The 18772-nt window shown below is 39.7% G+C and overlaps 2 protein-coding genes across 3 annotated transcripts; both read right to left on the bottom strand.

Moving 5' to 3' along the window:
- Positions 1–4091: 4091 nt before the first annotated feature.
- Positions 4092–9044, bottom strand: RB195_015201 (uncharacterized protein; the record flags this gene model as incomplete). The annotated part of the gene is made up of 11 exons (XM_013452029.2): positions 4092–4247; positions 4361–4495; positions 4635–4741; positions 5405–5531; positions 5692–5790; positions 5993–6094; positions 6390–6497; positions 6551–6692; positions 7147–7285; positions 7433–7552; positions 8984–9044. The coding sequence occupies 11 exons, from the start codon at positions 9042–9044 to the stop codon at positions 4092–4094; spliced, it is 1296 nt and encodes a 431-aa protein (XP_013307483.2).
- A 521-nt stretch (positions 9045–9565) lies between these two features.
- On the bottom strand, positions 9566–15116 carry RB195_015200 (uncharacterized protein; the record flags this gene model as incomplete). Of its 2 annotated transcripts, XM_064205796.1 has the most annotated exons (19): positions 9566–9575; positions 9804–9901; positions 9952–10074; positions 11208–11306; positions 11396–11553; positions 11662–11758; positions 12017–12123; positions 12287–12397; positions 12521–12671; positions 12733–12868; positions 13139–13206; positions 13328–13423; positions 13484–13630; positions 13801–13916; positions 13980–14081; positions 14138–14283; positions 14735–14852; positions 14909–15007; positions 15074–15116. In XM_064205796.1, the coding sequence occupies 19 exons, from the start codon at positions 15114–15116 to the stop codon at positions 9566–9568; spliced, it is 2025 nt and encodes a 674-aa protein (XP_064061676.1). The 2 variants fall into 2 exon arrangements, with proteins under 2 accessions (XP_064061676.1, XP_064061677.1); XM_064205795.1 differs by lacking the exon at positions 9566–9575 and having other exon boundaries at positions 9776–9901; positions 14909–15116.
- Positions 15117–18772: the final 3656 nt, after the last annotated feature.

Here is an 18772-nt window from a genome sequence, read left to right as displayed (position 1 = left end):
TTCAAAAAAAAAAGACGCCTACCTGAGCCAATTTTTTCAGTCAGAATCGTGTGAGGTTCTATGTACACCACCTCCAGATTTATGAAAAAAAAGATGGTGGAAGGTCATATTTTTCTAAAATAGTCGAAAACAGAACAATTCAACTCGCTTTTTGCATATGGTACCAAATCTAAGGTTGGGAACATTCTTCAAAAAATTGACCTTCAGAAATAAGGTGAAGAAGACAGCCTGATGGCTTAGATTAAAACAATAAACAACCGTAACCAACCACAGCAAAACGAAAAAAGGTTTCACTTTGGCTCCTGCTTAGGAAAATATCCCAACTTAGCCAAGGAGATCTCGTGTCACTTCATCCCAAGGAAATCATTGAAGTTATTTTCATCCCAGATGTACTGACAGGTATACAAGAGCGGAGGTTTTTTTTTGAAGATCAAATCATGCAAACTGACAAATGACCAGTATGAATCCTTCCCTTTTTCATACATAGTTCATGAGTCATGTTACTAACAGAATATCGTATTTTCGAGCACATGTGCTTCCGCTTTCACAAAAAAGTAATCACTAGGGTTTTGCAAAGTTATTTTCGAGAAATGCATTTGTTTTATCCTTCCGGTTCTTCACAGAATAAAACAAAAAATTGAAGAAGAGGAAAATCCTGCATCTAATTACTATACAGATTTTATGTACTTCATTGCTGTACACAAAATTACGTTAAACAGAGACTTTCTCTATATATGGAATCTTCTTTATGTCGAGCGACATTGCGTGTCGTTCATCTTTTCCACTTTCACCAACCTTATACTTACGGTCGGAGCTCTTCGCTCCATAACTGGACACACTCTCAACCAGAAAATAAGCGACGAACAATGGCTGTCGGATTTGAATGACTTCGGGAAGTAACCAGTTGGGAAAGGAGTCGTGAACGAGTAGACCGACCAAGAGCACGACCTCCAGAACACCTGCCGCTCTTTCTTTGAATTAACCATTGATTGTGATAGGTAGGAAAAAAAAACCATGGCAGACTGACATTTCACACCTATGCCTGATAAACACACTATGTTCCCGAAATCTTTAATACATAACAAAAAAAAAGGAAATTCACAACGGATCAATAAATCACCACTCTTGGATATCTATCGTTGCAGCATTAGTGTTTGTGAAGGTAGTCTGACGAAACTTCCGAAGATTCTGACCGGTTCTTGAAGGCTAATTAATGGTAAGCATCGTAGGGGAAGCCGTATCCTCAGCTAGAATAAGAATAGGATTCATTTCATTATTCCAAGGAAGCTATGGCCTAACTTCTCTATTCCTGGATTTCAAGGAGACTCATGGGTACAAATTAAGAGATAAAAACACGCACATTTGTGTCAGTTTACTAGTTTTGCCATTACCACATAGCTTTTTTTCATGGTCGAAAATTGCAGCTTGAGTCAAACGTAAATGAAATAAATCATTCTCTTTTGGCTCACCACGAGAGAGTTAAAGAAAGAGATTGAAATGGAATCGCATTATAATATTAATTTACAAAAGTTAGGATCTTTACAACAGTCCTTCCTTAAAGAAAAGGACACGAAAAAGATGACTTGGTGCTTATTTTGGAGCTCCTAAACAATTTGAAAAACGGAGAAAGTCCTCGATCCACACAATAATGGAGTTTGTGATGTGAGCGTGCGCAAATAACCTCATGAAACCTGAGTAACTGAATTTGACTGGATTTACTCGATTAGGATCCTCACTGGCGCCAGAAAGCACACTGTAATTATCATTGTCAATTGATTGTCAACCATAACATCGAAATTTTGGTTAATTACAAGTTTCTTTCTTTCGAACACTTACAATCAAACAAAGCGAAGGAAGTATCTCTCCACTTTTTTAATCTTGAGTTCACTTTACAGTACTTTTTTTTACTTAAACACGTTTAAATTATGCATTACAAGAGTTGCATTGGGGAATACACGTTTTTTCTTCTCTCCATAATGCCTCTTTAAACGCCTGCCTTGCCCGATATTGCTAGCAGCATTTCTATCGAGGACAACACAGCTCATTACCGCGGATTTTGTCTTCAAATTTCAATTGCGCATTGTTCCGTGGAAGCATAGTGATGGACGCACAGGCGCACACATCATAAATACAGATGCCAGGTGCTCAAACCATCATCTCAACAGGGTGCCTATTGGCTAAACATTAGATGAGTGAAAAAAGAGAGAGAGGAACAGAGTGCACGCAAATACCAGCACTTTTATACATATTAATTTGATATAATTTATTTTTTAGCACCAAACTTTTTTTAGCGGAACAGCTCCTGTAAACAGTCCCCAAAGGGTCAGCTGTGAAAGGGAAAATGAAACTGGAAATGGACTGAACTGTACGATGACGTTTTGAGTGAAGTTCATCTGATCTATGACGTATTTCCTTTGCAGTGAAAAGGAACTTTTAACTTATTAATAACTACTATATAACTAGACTTCAACAAGAGCTTTTTTCCTCATCTGCGCAACACACCAACTGTATAATAACTTTGACTGCAGTATTAGCCGAGGATTCTTCTCAGAGCACTTACACTCTTTGATAAATCAAACAGTGACCGGTTAAAATCTGTAAATTATTAGGATCGGCTCCTGTTAAAGACTTAGACGCTATTTTAACCCTCTTGCTTGGACACCTGGTGCAGCCCTTCAGTCGAAATCTACCTTCCGGATAGAATGGCTCTTCAAGTATAGATATCATGTATGAAAAACTAAGGGGGAACTCAAAGAGTCTTAAACCCTCAGATAGAAACAGGTAGAAACAACCACCACTTTTCCAAGAATCTTGATTGGTGAAGGCTTGTGGAATGAGATAACCAGGCAGTGACTTTCACCTTCTACACATATGGAAGTTTAATAACTCTGAAGTTTTGATCGATGAATAACAAGGTTTCACCGGCAAAGCGTACTTGATGAATGGTCGAAGTTACACGTGGACACAACGCGAATTTCGCTTATATTTTCATCTTCCGTCTTTGATCCTAGGTATTAAAACAATTTGTATTTGGGCCGATAGCCTGCAAGCAACAGATCAAACGACATAAGGGGTTGGTAGTGAGAAGGGTGCTAGAACAAAATTAATAAATAAAACACGACACAAATGTAGGCGAATTTCGCGTTGACCCGATATGTATAGTAGGGTCAAAACGACATGAAGCAGCTTCTGTCGAGACGCTTCAAAGGAGCGTAGCGGTTAGAAGCGTACTGGAACCCTTGCTGGCACCATCCATCGCTGCAGTTTGCGACCGTCTCAGTACGGTTCCAGCTGCTGCCTTCGCCACGCTTTTTCGAGCGCGTACGCAAATGCACAGCAACTACACTTGTGATTCATGTCGTTTTGACCCGACTATAACTTCGACCACTTGTTAAATACGCTCCAAACCGTGAAACCTTGTTGTTCAGCGGTGCAGCACACATGATGATTGCAAAATCCAGGTGCGCAGCACATGAAAGTCACTGCCTAATTACTTCACAAAACAGACCACCACCAAACAAGATTATTACAGAAGTGCGGTTTGAGGGCTCCGCTTAGTAGAGGTGCAAATCCCGGCTACCGAGATTACCTCTTCCAAAACAGCGGATCAACTATGTGTGATGATGTACCTAGCGTGATGTGTGAAAATCACGGTAAAAAAAAGTCCTCTGATATAAATAAATTCAGCATAACACTTCGAACTTTTCGCTACTTCTTTAAAAGCACTCTACCAATCGTTAAGTGATTAGTATGTAGCTTAAGTAGCGTAGAATTTCATTACAATTTAACAATATTTAACATTCAAATCCGTCAAAAAAGTTCAACAAAGAGAAAATTGAAACCGTTCCTTTAAGCTAGTTTACAAATCTAATAAAAAAGCACACAATAAGAATAAGTTTCCATACCAAATCAACTAATCCTAAAAAACTAGATTCTCTGAAACAAATGATCCACTATGTCGTAAGCAATGCAATGAGATAATAACTAGGATGTACATAACATATCCATGGTCAAATTACTTTCTGGAAACCTGAGAATATCAGAAACTGCAGAAAAAAGAGAGGCGGTTCAACTGATAACTGAAAAGGGGGCTACTCCTTCTTTGGAATCACATCTGAAAGGCCAATACCAGTAGGTAGCGGCACTACTCCGGCTGTTGCCTGTTCGTGACGTTCTTCTGCCCATTTACTACGTGCATCTCGAGTCCATCGAGAAACAACTCCATCAGCCAGGAGTCGAATCATAACCTATATCTTCGGTTTAAAATTAGTAGTTTGAAAGTCTCAAGAAAATGCTCGCTAGAAACATTCAAGATCGGTTACACGTGCAGGAATAGTAGAAGAAATGAATTAAACGACACCTCTTCGTGATTTCTAAACGGATGTTTTCGCCACTCTGCCTCTTTGTGCTCTGGTAAGTCAGCATAGAACGGCAAACGTTTAGGTTTCCTCAATGGATACCTTCCTTCCCCATAGAAATCATCCAAATTCAGACGCTGAACATATAATAATATGTTACGGCAAAGAACACAGGCAGGTGATTAATAACTACTTTCTAATTTTAGCTGCGGCAGTCTGCAGCTGCACAATCTGTCTGAGTCATGAGTTGTTAAAGAAAAATCCGTCACAGCTCACATCAATGTCCTCGAGTTCGTCCTCCTCTTTGAGTGGAGTGAGAATCGGCGAAGCTACAACTTGCGGAAGGAAATGCCTCGACGGCGACATTTCAACCACATGAAGACCTTCAAAAAAGGAACAATCTCCAATCCATTAGATAAGACGCAGATAGATCACAATGCCAACCAATAAACTCTTTCTATTACTCAATACTGTGCAAAAATCCTCCAAGACCCAGAACCGTATAGAAAGTCAACTTTACTCATTTTGATAATAGTATAACAATAATATAATACTTTTTTATAGTTGTTTTTTAGCCAAATCTCTGCAAAAAAAATAAATAAAAGAGATTCGTCATTTGATTCGTTATTTCAAAACTTCGGAATTCCAAACAGTTGTTCTTGATTTAAATAAAACTATTACGAGTCTCTACTACTACTGTTACTCGTCCTCTGAGTATTTACACAATCTCTGTTCGAACAAAAAACTTAATATCGACATTTGTTCCAGAATAGTACACTTACAAGTGCCAAGTGCGCATAATGCCTGCTGTGGAGAACATTCAGGCATTTCGCTTCCCTAGTTTTGATTCAGGTTGTTCATTTACCAAAACTGAGTGTTAGATGTGTGATCAAATTACAGCAGTTTTATGCAGATCATTTTCAACAAACTACCCTATTATCTTCTGCTCTCGTAAAGAGTAAAGTAAAGTCAGTAGCAAAGACAAGTGCGACAAGACTTTGAAACTAACTAAGATTAAAAAGGTTCTATTATTATTTAAACCGCACCTTTTCGTTCGGCTAATTGTTGGTGGGTCTCCTGATTCAACAATCCTGTCACAAACGCATGAGTTAGTGCAAGGTAGTTTTTGGTCGAACCTTCAACCTTTACGTAAATGTCCTTGATTCCAATTGCCTATAAGGAGAAAAATGGGTGGGATGGATACACTTTGCCGCATCAGAAGCTACAGAAAAAACTAAAGAAAAAAATAAGAAGGAGATAATGAACTGCAATCATTCAGAACAATCATAATTCATATTCTAATAATTTGAATTTGAATGTCACCACAACACACCTCGCAGATCTTTATCAATCTCGGGTGACAGGTCAGTCCATAACCCCGAGGTCGTCTTTGAGCGAATACCCTTGTGTTACGGCATTCAGCATAAAAGTCCTTAAAAACAATATACGAGAATCGTCCATGACATACGTTTCGCTGCTTTACCTATTGCTAGTTGCGCTTGTGCATAGAGAATCGGAATAGTTGTTTCGACTACTTGATAGTATGTAATATGTTAAAAAGTGGCAATTGACCTCGAACCATCTTACGATACACGATGTTCACTCAGTGTTCAGTGGTAAATAGTAAAATTTACTTGAAAGATTGTTCTTCCCTCTAAAAGATCGACAAAAAACAGCTTTCTTGCCGCCATATTCATGCCATTCACAATTGCTGTGGTCGTTCTATGAAGAGGTGCCTGAATAAGGTTGGTTTACGATACATACGCAGAAAAAAAACCTTGACATGGATGGAAACTAAACAAAAAGAGTCTATGGTTCAACTGTTTAATATACTTCGAAAAAAAGTACGGCGGATCCTGGGAAAGGAAAAAGTTAGATGGTTAATATCTTCGAAGTTGAATCTACAATTCAGACACTGCACTAAAAGGAGAGCAATCCCAACAATCCTTTTTTCAGAAAGGTTTATCGTTCCAAAGAAGACAAGTACATGAAAAAAAAAACAGATGAAAAGAAGAAAATAACATATCACACCTTTCCAACAGCATATCCAGCAAGTCCTTTGCCATTTCCAGTAATTACGAGAGCAGCCATGGTATGAACTCGACCGAATACTCCTGTCATATTCGATGTCCTTTTGACCTTTAAATCGGAACGATCATATTCATAAAAGTTCAGAAGAAAAACTGGAACACCTCAAGACAATATGTTTGGAAATCTTCAAACGACGCGCCATCAACTGGTGCTGGTGGTCCAAGCTTCTGACCAACTAATTGAGTACCGCTGAACCCTCGTTCAAGTGGGTGCAGCTTTTCTCGAAACCGCCTCTTTCCAATGCTGAATGGAGCCAAATAAAGATAAGAATATGAACTAAGAAGCAAGCGAACAAGAATTTAATGATTGCTATTGAAATTTTTATGGTGACGAAGTCCCTACTGAACTTTCAACTTCAAAATGCACGGTTTTAATGAGATGCCAGAGCACTTAACGTGAGTAAATGTAGCTGATGCAAAATTTGCCATCGTGTTCTTCGTTTTTTAGAAAATCATCATATTTCGAAAGTTATGAATAGAGTAAGGAATAGTTTCAGTGTTAGAGGTTCAATCTGAATTAAATACTAGAAAAATGATAATCAGCAGTTATCAACCACTGAATTGTAGTCGCTAGCGTGGCAAAAACTACTCTTCTTTTAGTTCACACTTATATTAACAAAGATTGAATAAATGAGCCTTACCTAGACACAGTTATGCGAATTCATAGTATTCGAAAACAGCAGAAGAATTAGACTCACTCCTTCTGCTCCTCTAAAGTCTTCCTAACATTTAGTTGGCCCTCTCTTATCTCTTCGTCGGATTGCTCGACAATTTTTACATCTGGGTCTTTCGTGCTCAGAGGAGCATTCAGACCAGGGAATTGTACCTTCATGGGACCTGAAGTAGAAACGTACAAGCGGTATTAGCGAACAAAACCGAAAATAACCTAAAACAATGAGACTTTATTACGCTTCTGAAGGTTAGCACAAACTTTTCAAAGGATTGAAAAGCTTCTCTAGGAAATGTTTTGAAAAGATCACTAACTTGATCCAATCCGATAGAACCTGTTTAGAGCACGAACAGGTTGTCTTGTGTTCATACGCCCTTTCTTTTGACCTGCTTTTGATACACTGGTAACAGTTTTCCATAATTCCCCAGAAGTCCCTAAAAATATCTCGATTGTTTAGACGCACTTTCATAAATCTTTTTAATGACGTGTTTAATATCTTCATATGTCGCGTAAAAGGTACAACGAAGTAGCATTTCAGGGTTACGTCCAGCATCTCACTTTCATCTACCTATTCGTTTTGCCACACCTCCACTGAAAATCCTATGGTCAGTGTTGTGACGGTTGCGAGTACGGCAAAAATGGACGCCGAATTCGTGAATTCCGCATTCAGGGAAATTAAAAAAATCTTGGAAACTGAAAGCGAAGCTAACTGTACAGAAGCAAATAGAACTTTCGCTTTTTTGGCTTAGCTAAATCGCATCTAATCGAAGTCGTTAGGACTGTATTCAGATAAAGTGATCCCAAAATACACTTTAGGGGGATAGCGGGTTTTATAGAGGATGAAAGGAGATAGTTGTCTGCAGCAAGCTGAGAAGTAAATCACCTGATATATAACGTCACTTAATAAGAATCTAATCCGAACACACGGAAAATGTTAGCTAACCCCAAATAATGCCTTTTCTACTTTTCTAGTTTCGCAAACTGTCACCTCATGTCCACTGACCAAGAATAGAAAAAGAAAGAATAGTGATGACAGTACCAAAAAAGCCTCAAAGTTTTCTTATATCTCTTTGAAAATGTATTTCTTATCCTCACACAAATCCATGCACTTGTCATCATGTGTCATCATGCGATGACACATTCGTATTCAGCATCTCAGATGATTCCCAACTGTTCCGAGAATATTTCAAAATAATAGTACAAAAATCTTAGTTATTGCTGGCTTAGATTTCCTTCACCTGTTCTGCCCAAAAACTGTTTAGCTCAATTACACGCATTTCATTCATTTTTACACGCAGGTTTATAAACATGAGGCATTAGATACGACCATGTTGCATAGCATCGAAGGGGTGCTGTAGTAGGGATTAAGTTGAAAACTGGAGAAGGGAAATAAGGTGATAAGTGGAGAAAAGAGGAAATAAAGAAATAAGTAGTACACAGTACACATTACACACGACTCAACTACCTAAACAGTGATTCGATAGCCAAAAATAGATCAAAGGAACGTCACCTACAAGCATATCTACCCATAAATATGGTATAGTTTTGGATCGTGGTGGAACACTTACTAACACCTACCTCCACCCCCCCCCCCCCCCCGCATATACAACTGGACCGTGCTTCATGTCGTTTTGACGTTTTGAATAAGCGGACTGGACTAGTTTGCTCATCTTTCCATCATCATGTTCCTCTCCTTTCCATCTCATCATGTTCCTCACTTTATCGACCATTCGCATACTTCTCATGAGGATTTTTAGTTAGAACTTTTGAAAGAATCTTGTACTTCTACAAGGTCAAGCAATCTGATTTATAATGAACCAGATGAAAGAAAAAATAACAAAAAAAAAAGAAAACAAAAAGCTTACTTCTCATGAAGAAGTTAACAGTATTGCCACGAATTTGCGTAAATGGCAAAAGTGAAGTCATCTTCTTCTGTAAAGTTGAAATCAAATATAGAAAACAATAAGGCCAGACAGCAATAGAATCGTATAAAAGCGGCGGTGCAATTTTAGAGAAGAAACTCATCAATAAGGCAATTTATTACAGTTAAGAAACGCGCAATCGACAACCCCAAACTCGGTCATAACCGTAAAAAGACATCATCTCAAGCATCAAAAAGGGGCAATAAAACCATCGAATACAAGCCAAACGATTCAAATATCACAGATTCGTACCATAGAGGATTAAAACAAATAAAAATAGTTACCAATCTCCAGAGAGTAGAAAACAAGAAAATACCGAAAACAATTAGTTCAAACATACAACAGAACGTTTACCTTAGTAGTAACAACGGAACAAAAAAGACTTGGAAGAATGTCAATATTTGCACTCGATTTTCTTCCTCACTCAAACATAGGTTCTGAATTGCCAAAAACTATAAATTGTCATCAAAAAAGCAGGACCACGACGTTCGGAACCTGTAGTGGGCGGTGAAAATCTGCGATTAGCTACTTATGCCTAAAGTGAGCGAGTGAATGTTTTAATAGACAGTGGCCTACATGACCCCGTCCGAAGGTCCGAACTCCCTCTTTTTTGAAATAATTACACCCATATTATGATTTCTAAGAAGCTACTTTATGAGTTTATCACTAGTTAGCGGAATGAAAGAAGTCTCAAATGGCAAATTCAAATAAGATACAGAATCTTAATTAATCAGCTTAAAATAGTGGATGGCCGCGCCTCCACCTTGCAATAAGAATCAACGGTACACCGGCGAAAATCGTCATGGCCATCACATCCCAATTCGGGCCAAGGTACTGCTCCAGAAGTTGAACAACAGGGTTCTATAAAGAAAAATTGTACAAAAACATATGCAACATTGCTTCGCTCTCACCTTGTTGATCTTCTCTAACAAGAATAAAACAGCCAATTTTGCAAGAGCCAGAGCAACAGGAACGGCTGCATCAGAACTTTGCTCAGCAGCCATGTCATAGAAACGTTTAGCCAGATGAAGGTCCTAAACAGTACATACGAGGTAAAAATTGGAAGTTTTAGTAAATATGATAAACAGACTAGAATAATAAAAAAAGGATGGGCAATTGTACATCGTAAATAGGAAGGTGTCTTCTGTTTCATGTTCTTATTATGTACTAAATTAAAAACGGTGTGATATTTTCAAGGGTGTGTGTATCGTTAGATACCCGCAGCCTCCGAGACAACCTATCGTTAGGGGAAACGACCGGGAACGGCTATCGTTAATTGCTCTACGTAGTAGTTAATAGCGTCAGCAGAGCATTGCGCTACGTTTGCCATCTTCGTGCCCGTCCGTTCGACTCGACAGTTCTTCCAGCGCTCTGTTACGCAGCGGTGACGTGGGCAGACACCGCGGCCACGGAATATGTATCGAAAGCAAAACATAGATGAGCCGGTCACATCATAAGAAGAATCGACGATAGATGGACTAAAAGAACGCTAGAGTGGATCCCAAGGGACGCTAAACGCGCTCGAGGGAGACCGCCAACGAGATGGGGTGACGTGTTCGCTACACGGATGGACCAGTTGAGAGCTTAGCTGGATACGGCTCAAGGACTTCGTCAACGTCACTCACGGAACTTGAGAAGATCTTGGATGGTAATGGCGAGGGAACAAAACGAGTGGAAGAGATGCTGAGACCCGCACGTGCAGTGAAGACGGGCCATCTGAGTATCTAAGTAAGTAAACACGGCACATGACCTCAGGGAGGTGGTGATGGATGGAGTGATCATAGGCGAACTAAGATATGCATACTTTGGCCTACTGACAGCCTCTTCTGCAAGCACTTATTCGGTTGCGGGTACCTAACGAACGCTCCCCATTTTCAAGTCCTTTACTCAAAATAGGCATTCTAGCTGCATTTTTACTAAATTTCTCAAACTAAATCACTTCATAGTGCATAATGGTTCGTGATGCAACTGAGCATAAAAACGAACAAAAAACTAAAACTGAGAAGACTGTCAACCAAGCTTAAAAAATATTATTTCAAATCCTGTTGCCACAAAAACTACAAACATAAAAAACTTCTAACTGACAGAATAAATATGATGCAAATAACTATAACGATGGAAAGAATATTACAGAAAAAGGAACCGCGACAAAAAAAAAAAATTGTACCCGAGTAATCCCAAGGCCCTGTTCATGCATAAGACCCAAATTAAACATTGCTTGCGCAGTAGCATGACGTTCCACTGCCAATTTGTAATGCTGTGCAGCCTATGAAAAAAAAAACATTAGTTAAAAGTGAGGTATGAAACGAAAATTCTCTGCGACTAGAAACTCCATCTACTAAGCAAAAGACTAGCCTGTTCATAATCAGCAGGAGTGCCCCATCCATAATAGTGATAGTCCCCTAGCTTAATTCTGGCCAGAGGATATTCTTGGTTGGCTGCACGTTGCCATTGAACTATGGCTCTCTCAAGTACATTTTCTTTGGAAGATGGGAAAAGAGAATCAGCTTCGCCTAAAAGTGGTGAATTGTACCAGATATCATCTGGAAAACTATTTCGAAAATTAGACGTAAAACCAAACATTTCTCACAAGGAAAGAAAACAACAAAATCATCTGTCACCTCTATCGAGAATATAGGCTATGTTAGTCTGTGCAGGCTCGTATCCAAGTTCAGCTAAGAACAAGTACTTTATAGCAGCTTCATCTCGTCGTCCTTCCTGAGACAAACATAACAGGTGAAAAAATATATAAAAGCGCAGAATTACTTGTTAAACGAATAATCTTAAATGTGGCACTAGTAGAAAAAAAGTGCAAGGATTTTTAAGCAGACAGACATTAAAAGTTTCTAGAGAAAATAGGGTTAACCAATGAACACTTGTGTAAGTTGTGTCAAACTTACGCAATACGCCGACAGCAGAAAATACTTCAAAGTCCCAAAAACTAGCAGAAAAAAGAGACGGTTAAAATCGACTAACTTTGTAAGCTGTATAAGCTTCCATCAGTTTCTCGCTCCATCGACCTCGCTCGGCCACGTTTTTGTAAAATTCGACTGCGGTATTGCAGGATCTCAGCACCCCGATTCCTTAAGACACGGGTCAGTAGGAAAATGATAGAAAAATTGCGGAAAGCATGTGATAGATATAACACTGGGACAAAGTGATACCTTAAATAACTAGCAACCAAATTAGAACGAAGCAAAGGTATTTGAAATGGCTGTACAGTTGCAATAATAGAAAACGACACACCCAAAGAATGCATTCGCGCAAGATTGTACGAAGCCAACACATGTCCATTTTGTGTTGCCATCTGATAGTACTTCAAAGCAGCTTTGTAGTCCCTTTTCACACCGAGACCTTCTGAAACGAAGAGAATAATCTTTTTATGGGAAAAAAACTGTTGAGTAAGGCCACAGCTCTTTCATATTCACGAAGAAGCAAAAATTAAAGAATAGTAATAATAAAATGAAACGTTAAACATACTAAAGAACATTTCTCCAAGATACAATTGCGCATCAACCCAGCCTTGTTCAGCTGCGAGTGAAAATAGACGATAGGCCTTTTCATAATCTCTACGAACACCGCGCCCTTGCATATACATTACGCCGAGTCCAGCCTGACCATTCTGGTTTCCCTAAAACTAACTTATTTGCCTACCTACAGACTGTGAGAAAGTACTTGCTGTTCACGCTGACTTTGTCTGCGCTGCGAAGGAAAAAATTAAAAGCGGTGGTATTGTCTTGCGGAGTTATATGGGTTCCATCGAGGTACATTTTGCCTAGAAATGCGAACGCACCGGCATGTCCCGCTTCAGCAGCAGATGAGAAGTACCTGAATCAGTGGTGAAAAAGAACACGGTGGTGAAGTATTTCTTTCTCTGATGAAATTTTCAACAAAAACCGTTGCAATCAAAACCAAATCTAGTCAGGAGACGGACGAAAAGCGAGCACAGGTGCGGCAGGGAGGAACTGGGCCTTCCTCAGGTAAAGGGAGTCTAACTCATGGAGTGCAGCTCAAGTGATGAGGATCCCTTCGCCAACAATTTGTTGTCGGAGAACTATCAATTCTCTGCGCATCTTCTTAAAGACCTATAAAACATACTTGTTTGCTAGCTCAAAGTTTTGCTCGACACCTCGTCCACCAGTGAGATACAACTGTCCTAGCCCAACCTGAAAGATTCACTTTCATACTCACAAATAACAAGAGTATTTTCAGTGAAGAATAAATCATGATAATGAAGAAAATGCAAAATGAGAAAACTGCAGAGAACAACAAATTGAAAACAATCACCTGTGCGGAGACGTCGCCTTTCTCAGCAAGAAAACGATAGTATTCTATAAGGTTTTGATCCATAGGTGTAGTAACCGTATTTGTTGACGAAGGCTCCTATCGCAATGACAAGATTAAGGACGATAACAACCACAACTCAAGAAAAATTAACTTTACCATTTCATCAGTCAATCTGATCCTCTGTATAGCGAGTCCAGTTGAAAATCTAAAACCTTCAGCTACTCTTTCAGCAGCCTTTTCATAGTAAGATAAGGCGCTCTCGCAATTTTGAGGGACAGCTATTCCAGCATAGTAGCGATAACCCTAAACATCAAATTTTAAAAAATGCATGGGCACACCAAAAAGGTAGTTTTCGGACGGATCTTCTATATAAATGAACGCTATGAATGAAGGCGGTTGATATAAAAAAGTAATGGGATAGAATAAGAATTGAAGAATCTTCAACGAAAAGTAGAAAAATATCGCAACCTTACCATTGCCATTTGCGCAAGAGGATTTCCGCCGAGTGCCGAGAACATGTAGTATACAAGTGCTTTCGCTTGGCTTGACTTTGATACACCTAAGCCGGTAGCATGCATAAATGCAAGACCTAAATTCATGGCGTAAAAAATTAAGAATCATAGCACAATACGAACAGAACAACAACGCTAACCAAGCTGAGCGTCCGGTGATCCACTATCGGCGAGTTCCTCAAAAATCTTTTTCGCCTCATCAATGGACCAACGGGCTCGATCTCCAAACAGGTGGGCAAACCCTAGAATAAACATCATTGATGTCCGTATATACATGAACGATAAGATTACATCGTACCCATTAGTTTCATCGCATCTGTGTGCCCAGATTGAGCGGCTTGGTCAAGCAGTCGATAAGCTGCTTTTCTACCCTCTATGCCATGACCGCGGCCACGCTCCAGGAACTTCAGGGCTTGTTGGTAAATAGCCTCTAAGTGTTCATCGCTGAAACAAAATGTTATCTAATCGTTTCGCAGTATGATAATAGCGTTCTAGAATTATCCCAATGCTATCGAAAGGAAATTTAAACAAAAGTTGCCAAAACTAAAGCTCTTACTGCATCTTCCCCAAGTTCACTAAAGCTAGAAAATCTACTGAAAAATGTGGACACTTATCGCAATCATCAGCCATTACATACAGTTTTGCTAACGAAGGTCTGTATCTAATTTTAATATAAACCTTTGATGATTTTATCGAGTTGCATCCAAATTTACCCTGCCAAACCTATAAAGCAAAGCCAGGATGGTGCGCATCAAAGTGAACAATGGTCGTCGGTGTGACTGAGGACAAACATATGGAAGTTAGATGGACACTACAGAAATCAGAAATGTGGATTAAGAGGAGAAACATCACCGTTATGACAAAATATTTGGTATTTTAACACATAGTAAAGTACCTTTGAGGAGATGGTTTTTCTGGCATGTACTCGTCTCCGGGTGTGAGGGGTTGAGGTGTTGGAGGAGCAGGTTCATCGTCATAGTGTTCAATATCATCATGAGAAATTGACAAATCAGCTGCAAGATATGGATGAAGATGAACCGCAAACGGGAATTGAATAAGAATGATTCACCAATGGTGGTCTTTGTGGCTTTTTCTGCTGTCCCACTTTCTGCTTCACTGTTGAGCGCCACCACTTTCCGCTCTCGCTGTTGGCGTTCTGCTTCCCTGTCTTGAGCTATCGTCGTTGACAGTATGGCTAGTATTCCAGCACATATTCGTAGGTCTAACCACATACCTAACCAAGCAGATAAGCAATTACGTCGTCTAAATTCAGTCATTAAAAAAAAAACGAATGGAAACAATTAAGATAGCCATCACCGCCAGAGCAAAAGACATTGAACGACGAAGGGGAATTAAAAAGAGGGGTGTACGCAAAAATGCGCTGGGCATTTAGCCAAAATGACGACCACTCACTTAACGAGAAACTACGGACTTTTAGGACGCATACTCTATGCTGATAGCAACGACCGGTGGGAGTCGTATGGGATATGAGTGGGGCGACGTTACTACTTGACGTCGTTTGCCTAGGATTCTTCCTTCATACTCGAGAGCACGTGCGGTTGCTATGAACTCCAAGATGTTCGACTGAGAACACTTCTGATGTTGGTGTTCTCAACTCAAAATGTGTTTTTATCAAGAAGCCCTCCAAATTACAGAGTAGAAAGGTTGGGCCATATTTATTTCAGAACCCAGGATCGTCCGGAGAGAAGTCGTGTACTCCACTTGCCTAATAGGAGGAATAATTCTAATGTTATTGTATCGCCTCCAGAACTATATCATTTTAATATTTCTGTGTATAAAGAAGTAAATAGTCCTCAATAAGGGGGAGACAGAGCTCCCTCTACATTATCTGAGGACAGCATGTTTTTTTTTTGCTTTTCATGGTTTTCAGATAGTTTTTCCTCATAGTAGCGCATGAATAAGTCTAATAAGCCTGAGTAGCCCTAATAAGTCTCATCAAAGTCCTTTTCTATTTGCTTCGTTGTTTGTTTTTGCTTTTAGGACACGTCTAAGATCTCAGTTACGGTGGAGATCCAAATTCTTCCCTCTTTTTTGTACGGTTGGATGACTAGCGTTTTGTTGTAATCGAAATCATAGTAAAATCCCAAAATCTCCCCTAGAAGAATTCTAACCAGGCACAGTTACAGAAAGTCAAGCAGAAATCTTATGCCTGCAAATTGATTACCTTGGGTAGCTGCCCTGGAATTAGCATGAACTTTTGAAAAAAAAAACGAAAAGTGGTTGCCTCTATATTATGAGTACAAAAGTTGAGAATCGTGTGAAATTCGTGAATCGAGAACAAAAAGTAGCACAAATCAACTCCGAAAACAGAAAACAGATCAAGATCTCAGAGGCGTCCAAGGAACAAAATAGACTATAAAACTAGTGGAAAAGTACTTCATCAAAATTATGTAATATTATCAAGGTACCATTATGCTAAGAAAAAATGAAAAACCACAAAAAAAGCCATGAAAGGCAAAAAGAAGGGAGGAGGACGTGTTGCGTCATCGTGTCACAGCACGTTTTACGCCGACTGTAGCTGCGAACATCCTGCACGCAATGCAGTGGGAATACGTTGCGGTCATGCAGATGGTGGAGCCTTACACTTATGGTTGTGGCTTTGATTAGTGTAGCCTCAACCATCTATCTCATACTAATGTTAAAACATTCCGTAGTAAATTCTCTTTTCAATTCCAAAACCTCGTTAGCACAACAAGAAAACATAGATCAAGCTCACGATGCCGAGATTTCACGAAGAGAGGACTTGGAGACCCGTGGTAAGTTTTTTCTTCATCTGCAGTAAGGCTGTCTGACATGAACTCATAATATACATGATGTGGAACTCTTCTTACTTGCTGTTTTGATTTAGTAACATGCTCTTCAGTGAAAGATTTAAGCCACGGTCGGAACGCACAGTAAGGTCAGCTGATGGGGATACACAATGCATTGTTCAGTTTCTAAACCTTTTCTTCTTCTTCCTTTTTTCACTTTGGACGGTTGGCGAAGGAAAAACCTTCACTTTCGGATGGTTGAAGATGGGTTCCTCATCACTTGAGCCTACACCGCGTGAGTTAGTCCCCCCTTCAAGGATGGTCGAAAGCAATCAACCAGTCGAGCCAAATTATAATATGAGGCTATGTCAATACCTGAACTGGTTGCATGGAATGGGGACTTTTCTATAAGCAGGATACTGAGAGTTTTCGTCGAGAAAACAGAAATCAGATCCTGCTGACCACCTTGAAGCTACAACAAGCTTTTCCGTCGCATCGCATGTAATTGATCAAGATCAGCATCCAGGAGACAGAGAACAATTCACGCTCTGCAGTGACCCTTATTCTGTTGAGTGTTCGGTGTTGGGCTTGATACTGTCAGAGAACCGCATACTGTTCGAATTTCCGAATTGCAATTGTGCCTTGATTGTCCTCTTGGAGTTGCAATTGCTCAGCGTAGCTCTAGATTTCTAAATGTTTGCATTGCTTAATGTTTTGAACTGTGAAATGCGAACAGAGGAAACAGTAGTGATATTTAAAACCAGCGGATCACAAAGTTGTCACAATGTGGAAACATCATATGAAAAATGGAGTTCAGGATGTAGATTACGAGTATGAGAGTGACTCTTCTAACTGTCTTAGAAAAACCGCGTGGGAAACGGTGCTCGACCTTACGAGGCAAGTTGGAACGTGCCACCTCTGTGCACATCCGCCGCATCTATGCGTCGAAGAAAAAACTCCGTTCCCACGCAGTTTCTTAGGACGATCAGAGGAAACTGAGCCGGGCCACGCTCACATTCGTAATCTACACCTCGAACTCTACTATATTTTCCATTAGGTGTCCACACTACTTATATTTTGTGATACGCTGCCTCTAAGACGAATGACATACGAACTGAGGAAAGCTTAACGCAAGTTTCTGATATATTATTTTGACCTGTAGCTTCTCTCCTGCATCAAACACGACACTCTGGCCTCTTGCGACTGTTCTATGATTCTATAAAATTAAAACATCGTTTATTTAATGCGCGCATCCTTATCGCTAACTTTCATCTTTCGTGTATATATCTTAGCAGATGCAAATCTGTACAAGCCGTCACCACCTATACCTAAACCACTAATATTTGGGATTTTGATCTTGCTGGGAACTCTAGATCTTTTCTTATCGCCAACCGTTCAGATCGATCCTAACTCTTATCACTGCTGCTCTAATATCTGCAAAACTATTTGACAGTGTCTTTGAATCCAGCTTGGTTAGTAGTGAAGTTGGATCGGTAATTTTGAATCACACTAGCCTGTCGAAAGCGTTTAGTAAAACCTACCACTCCAAATTAATTGCGAAGCTGACTCTTTTGAGTAGACTACGGGACTTCTTACCTTCGCACTTGGAGCTGGCAGGAAACACAAATACAGATTCCCTTCTGCAAAAGGAGAACTACAAAAGAGAGCTCTCTTCAACGTCTCAGTTCCCTTCTTTACATAATCGAGAGCCAAATGTACCCGCAGCTCTTTTCGCACACGGCAATCCATGCGTACGTTGGTGGTGTCAAAACTAATAGAGCACACCTGTGGTCTCATTACTGGTATGATGTCTTTTTCTAAACTCTAGCTAGGATCTCCATCTTAATTTTCAGAAATCTCTAGTTATTCCCGCGGAAGATAGAGATATAGCAGTAAAAGAGTACAATAGAAGAGAATACGGTACAATGTGAATGGTTATCAAAACTTGTGAATCTGCGAAAGAACACGAAATTCCTGTTGGCGCCTAGAAGGAGAAAATCATTGGACTAAAATAATGCTTTGGTTTACATAATGCAGAATCTAAAAAAAGAGTTTCTCACATTTCTCCTGGTAATTTCGCGAGAATGGAGCTAGGTGGTTCAAACACCGTAATATTCTTTAACTCGGTCTCTAACCTTCTCTCTTCCATTGCTATGCTTCAA

Source organism: Necator americanus, chromosome V (genome assembly GCF_031761385.1).
Source record: "Necator americanus strain Aroian chromosome V, whole genome shotgun sequence".
Taxonomy (NCBI): Eukaryota; Metazoa; Nematoda; class Chromadorea; order Rhabditida; family Ancylostomatidae; genus Necator; species Necator americanus.
This window is presented reverse-complemented; position numbering and strand designations above follow the sequence as displayed.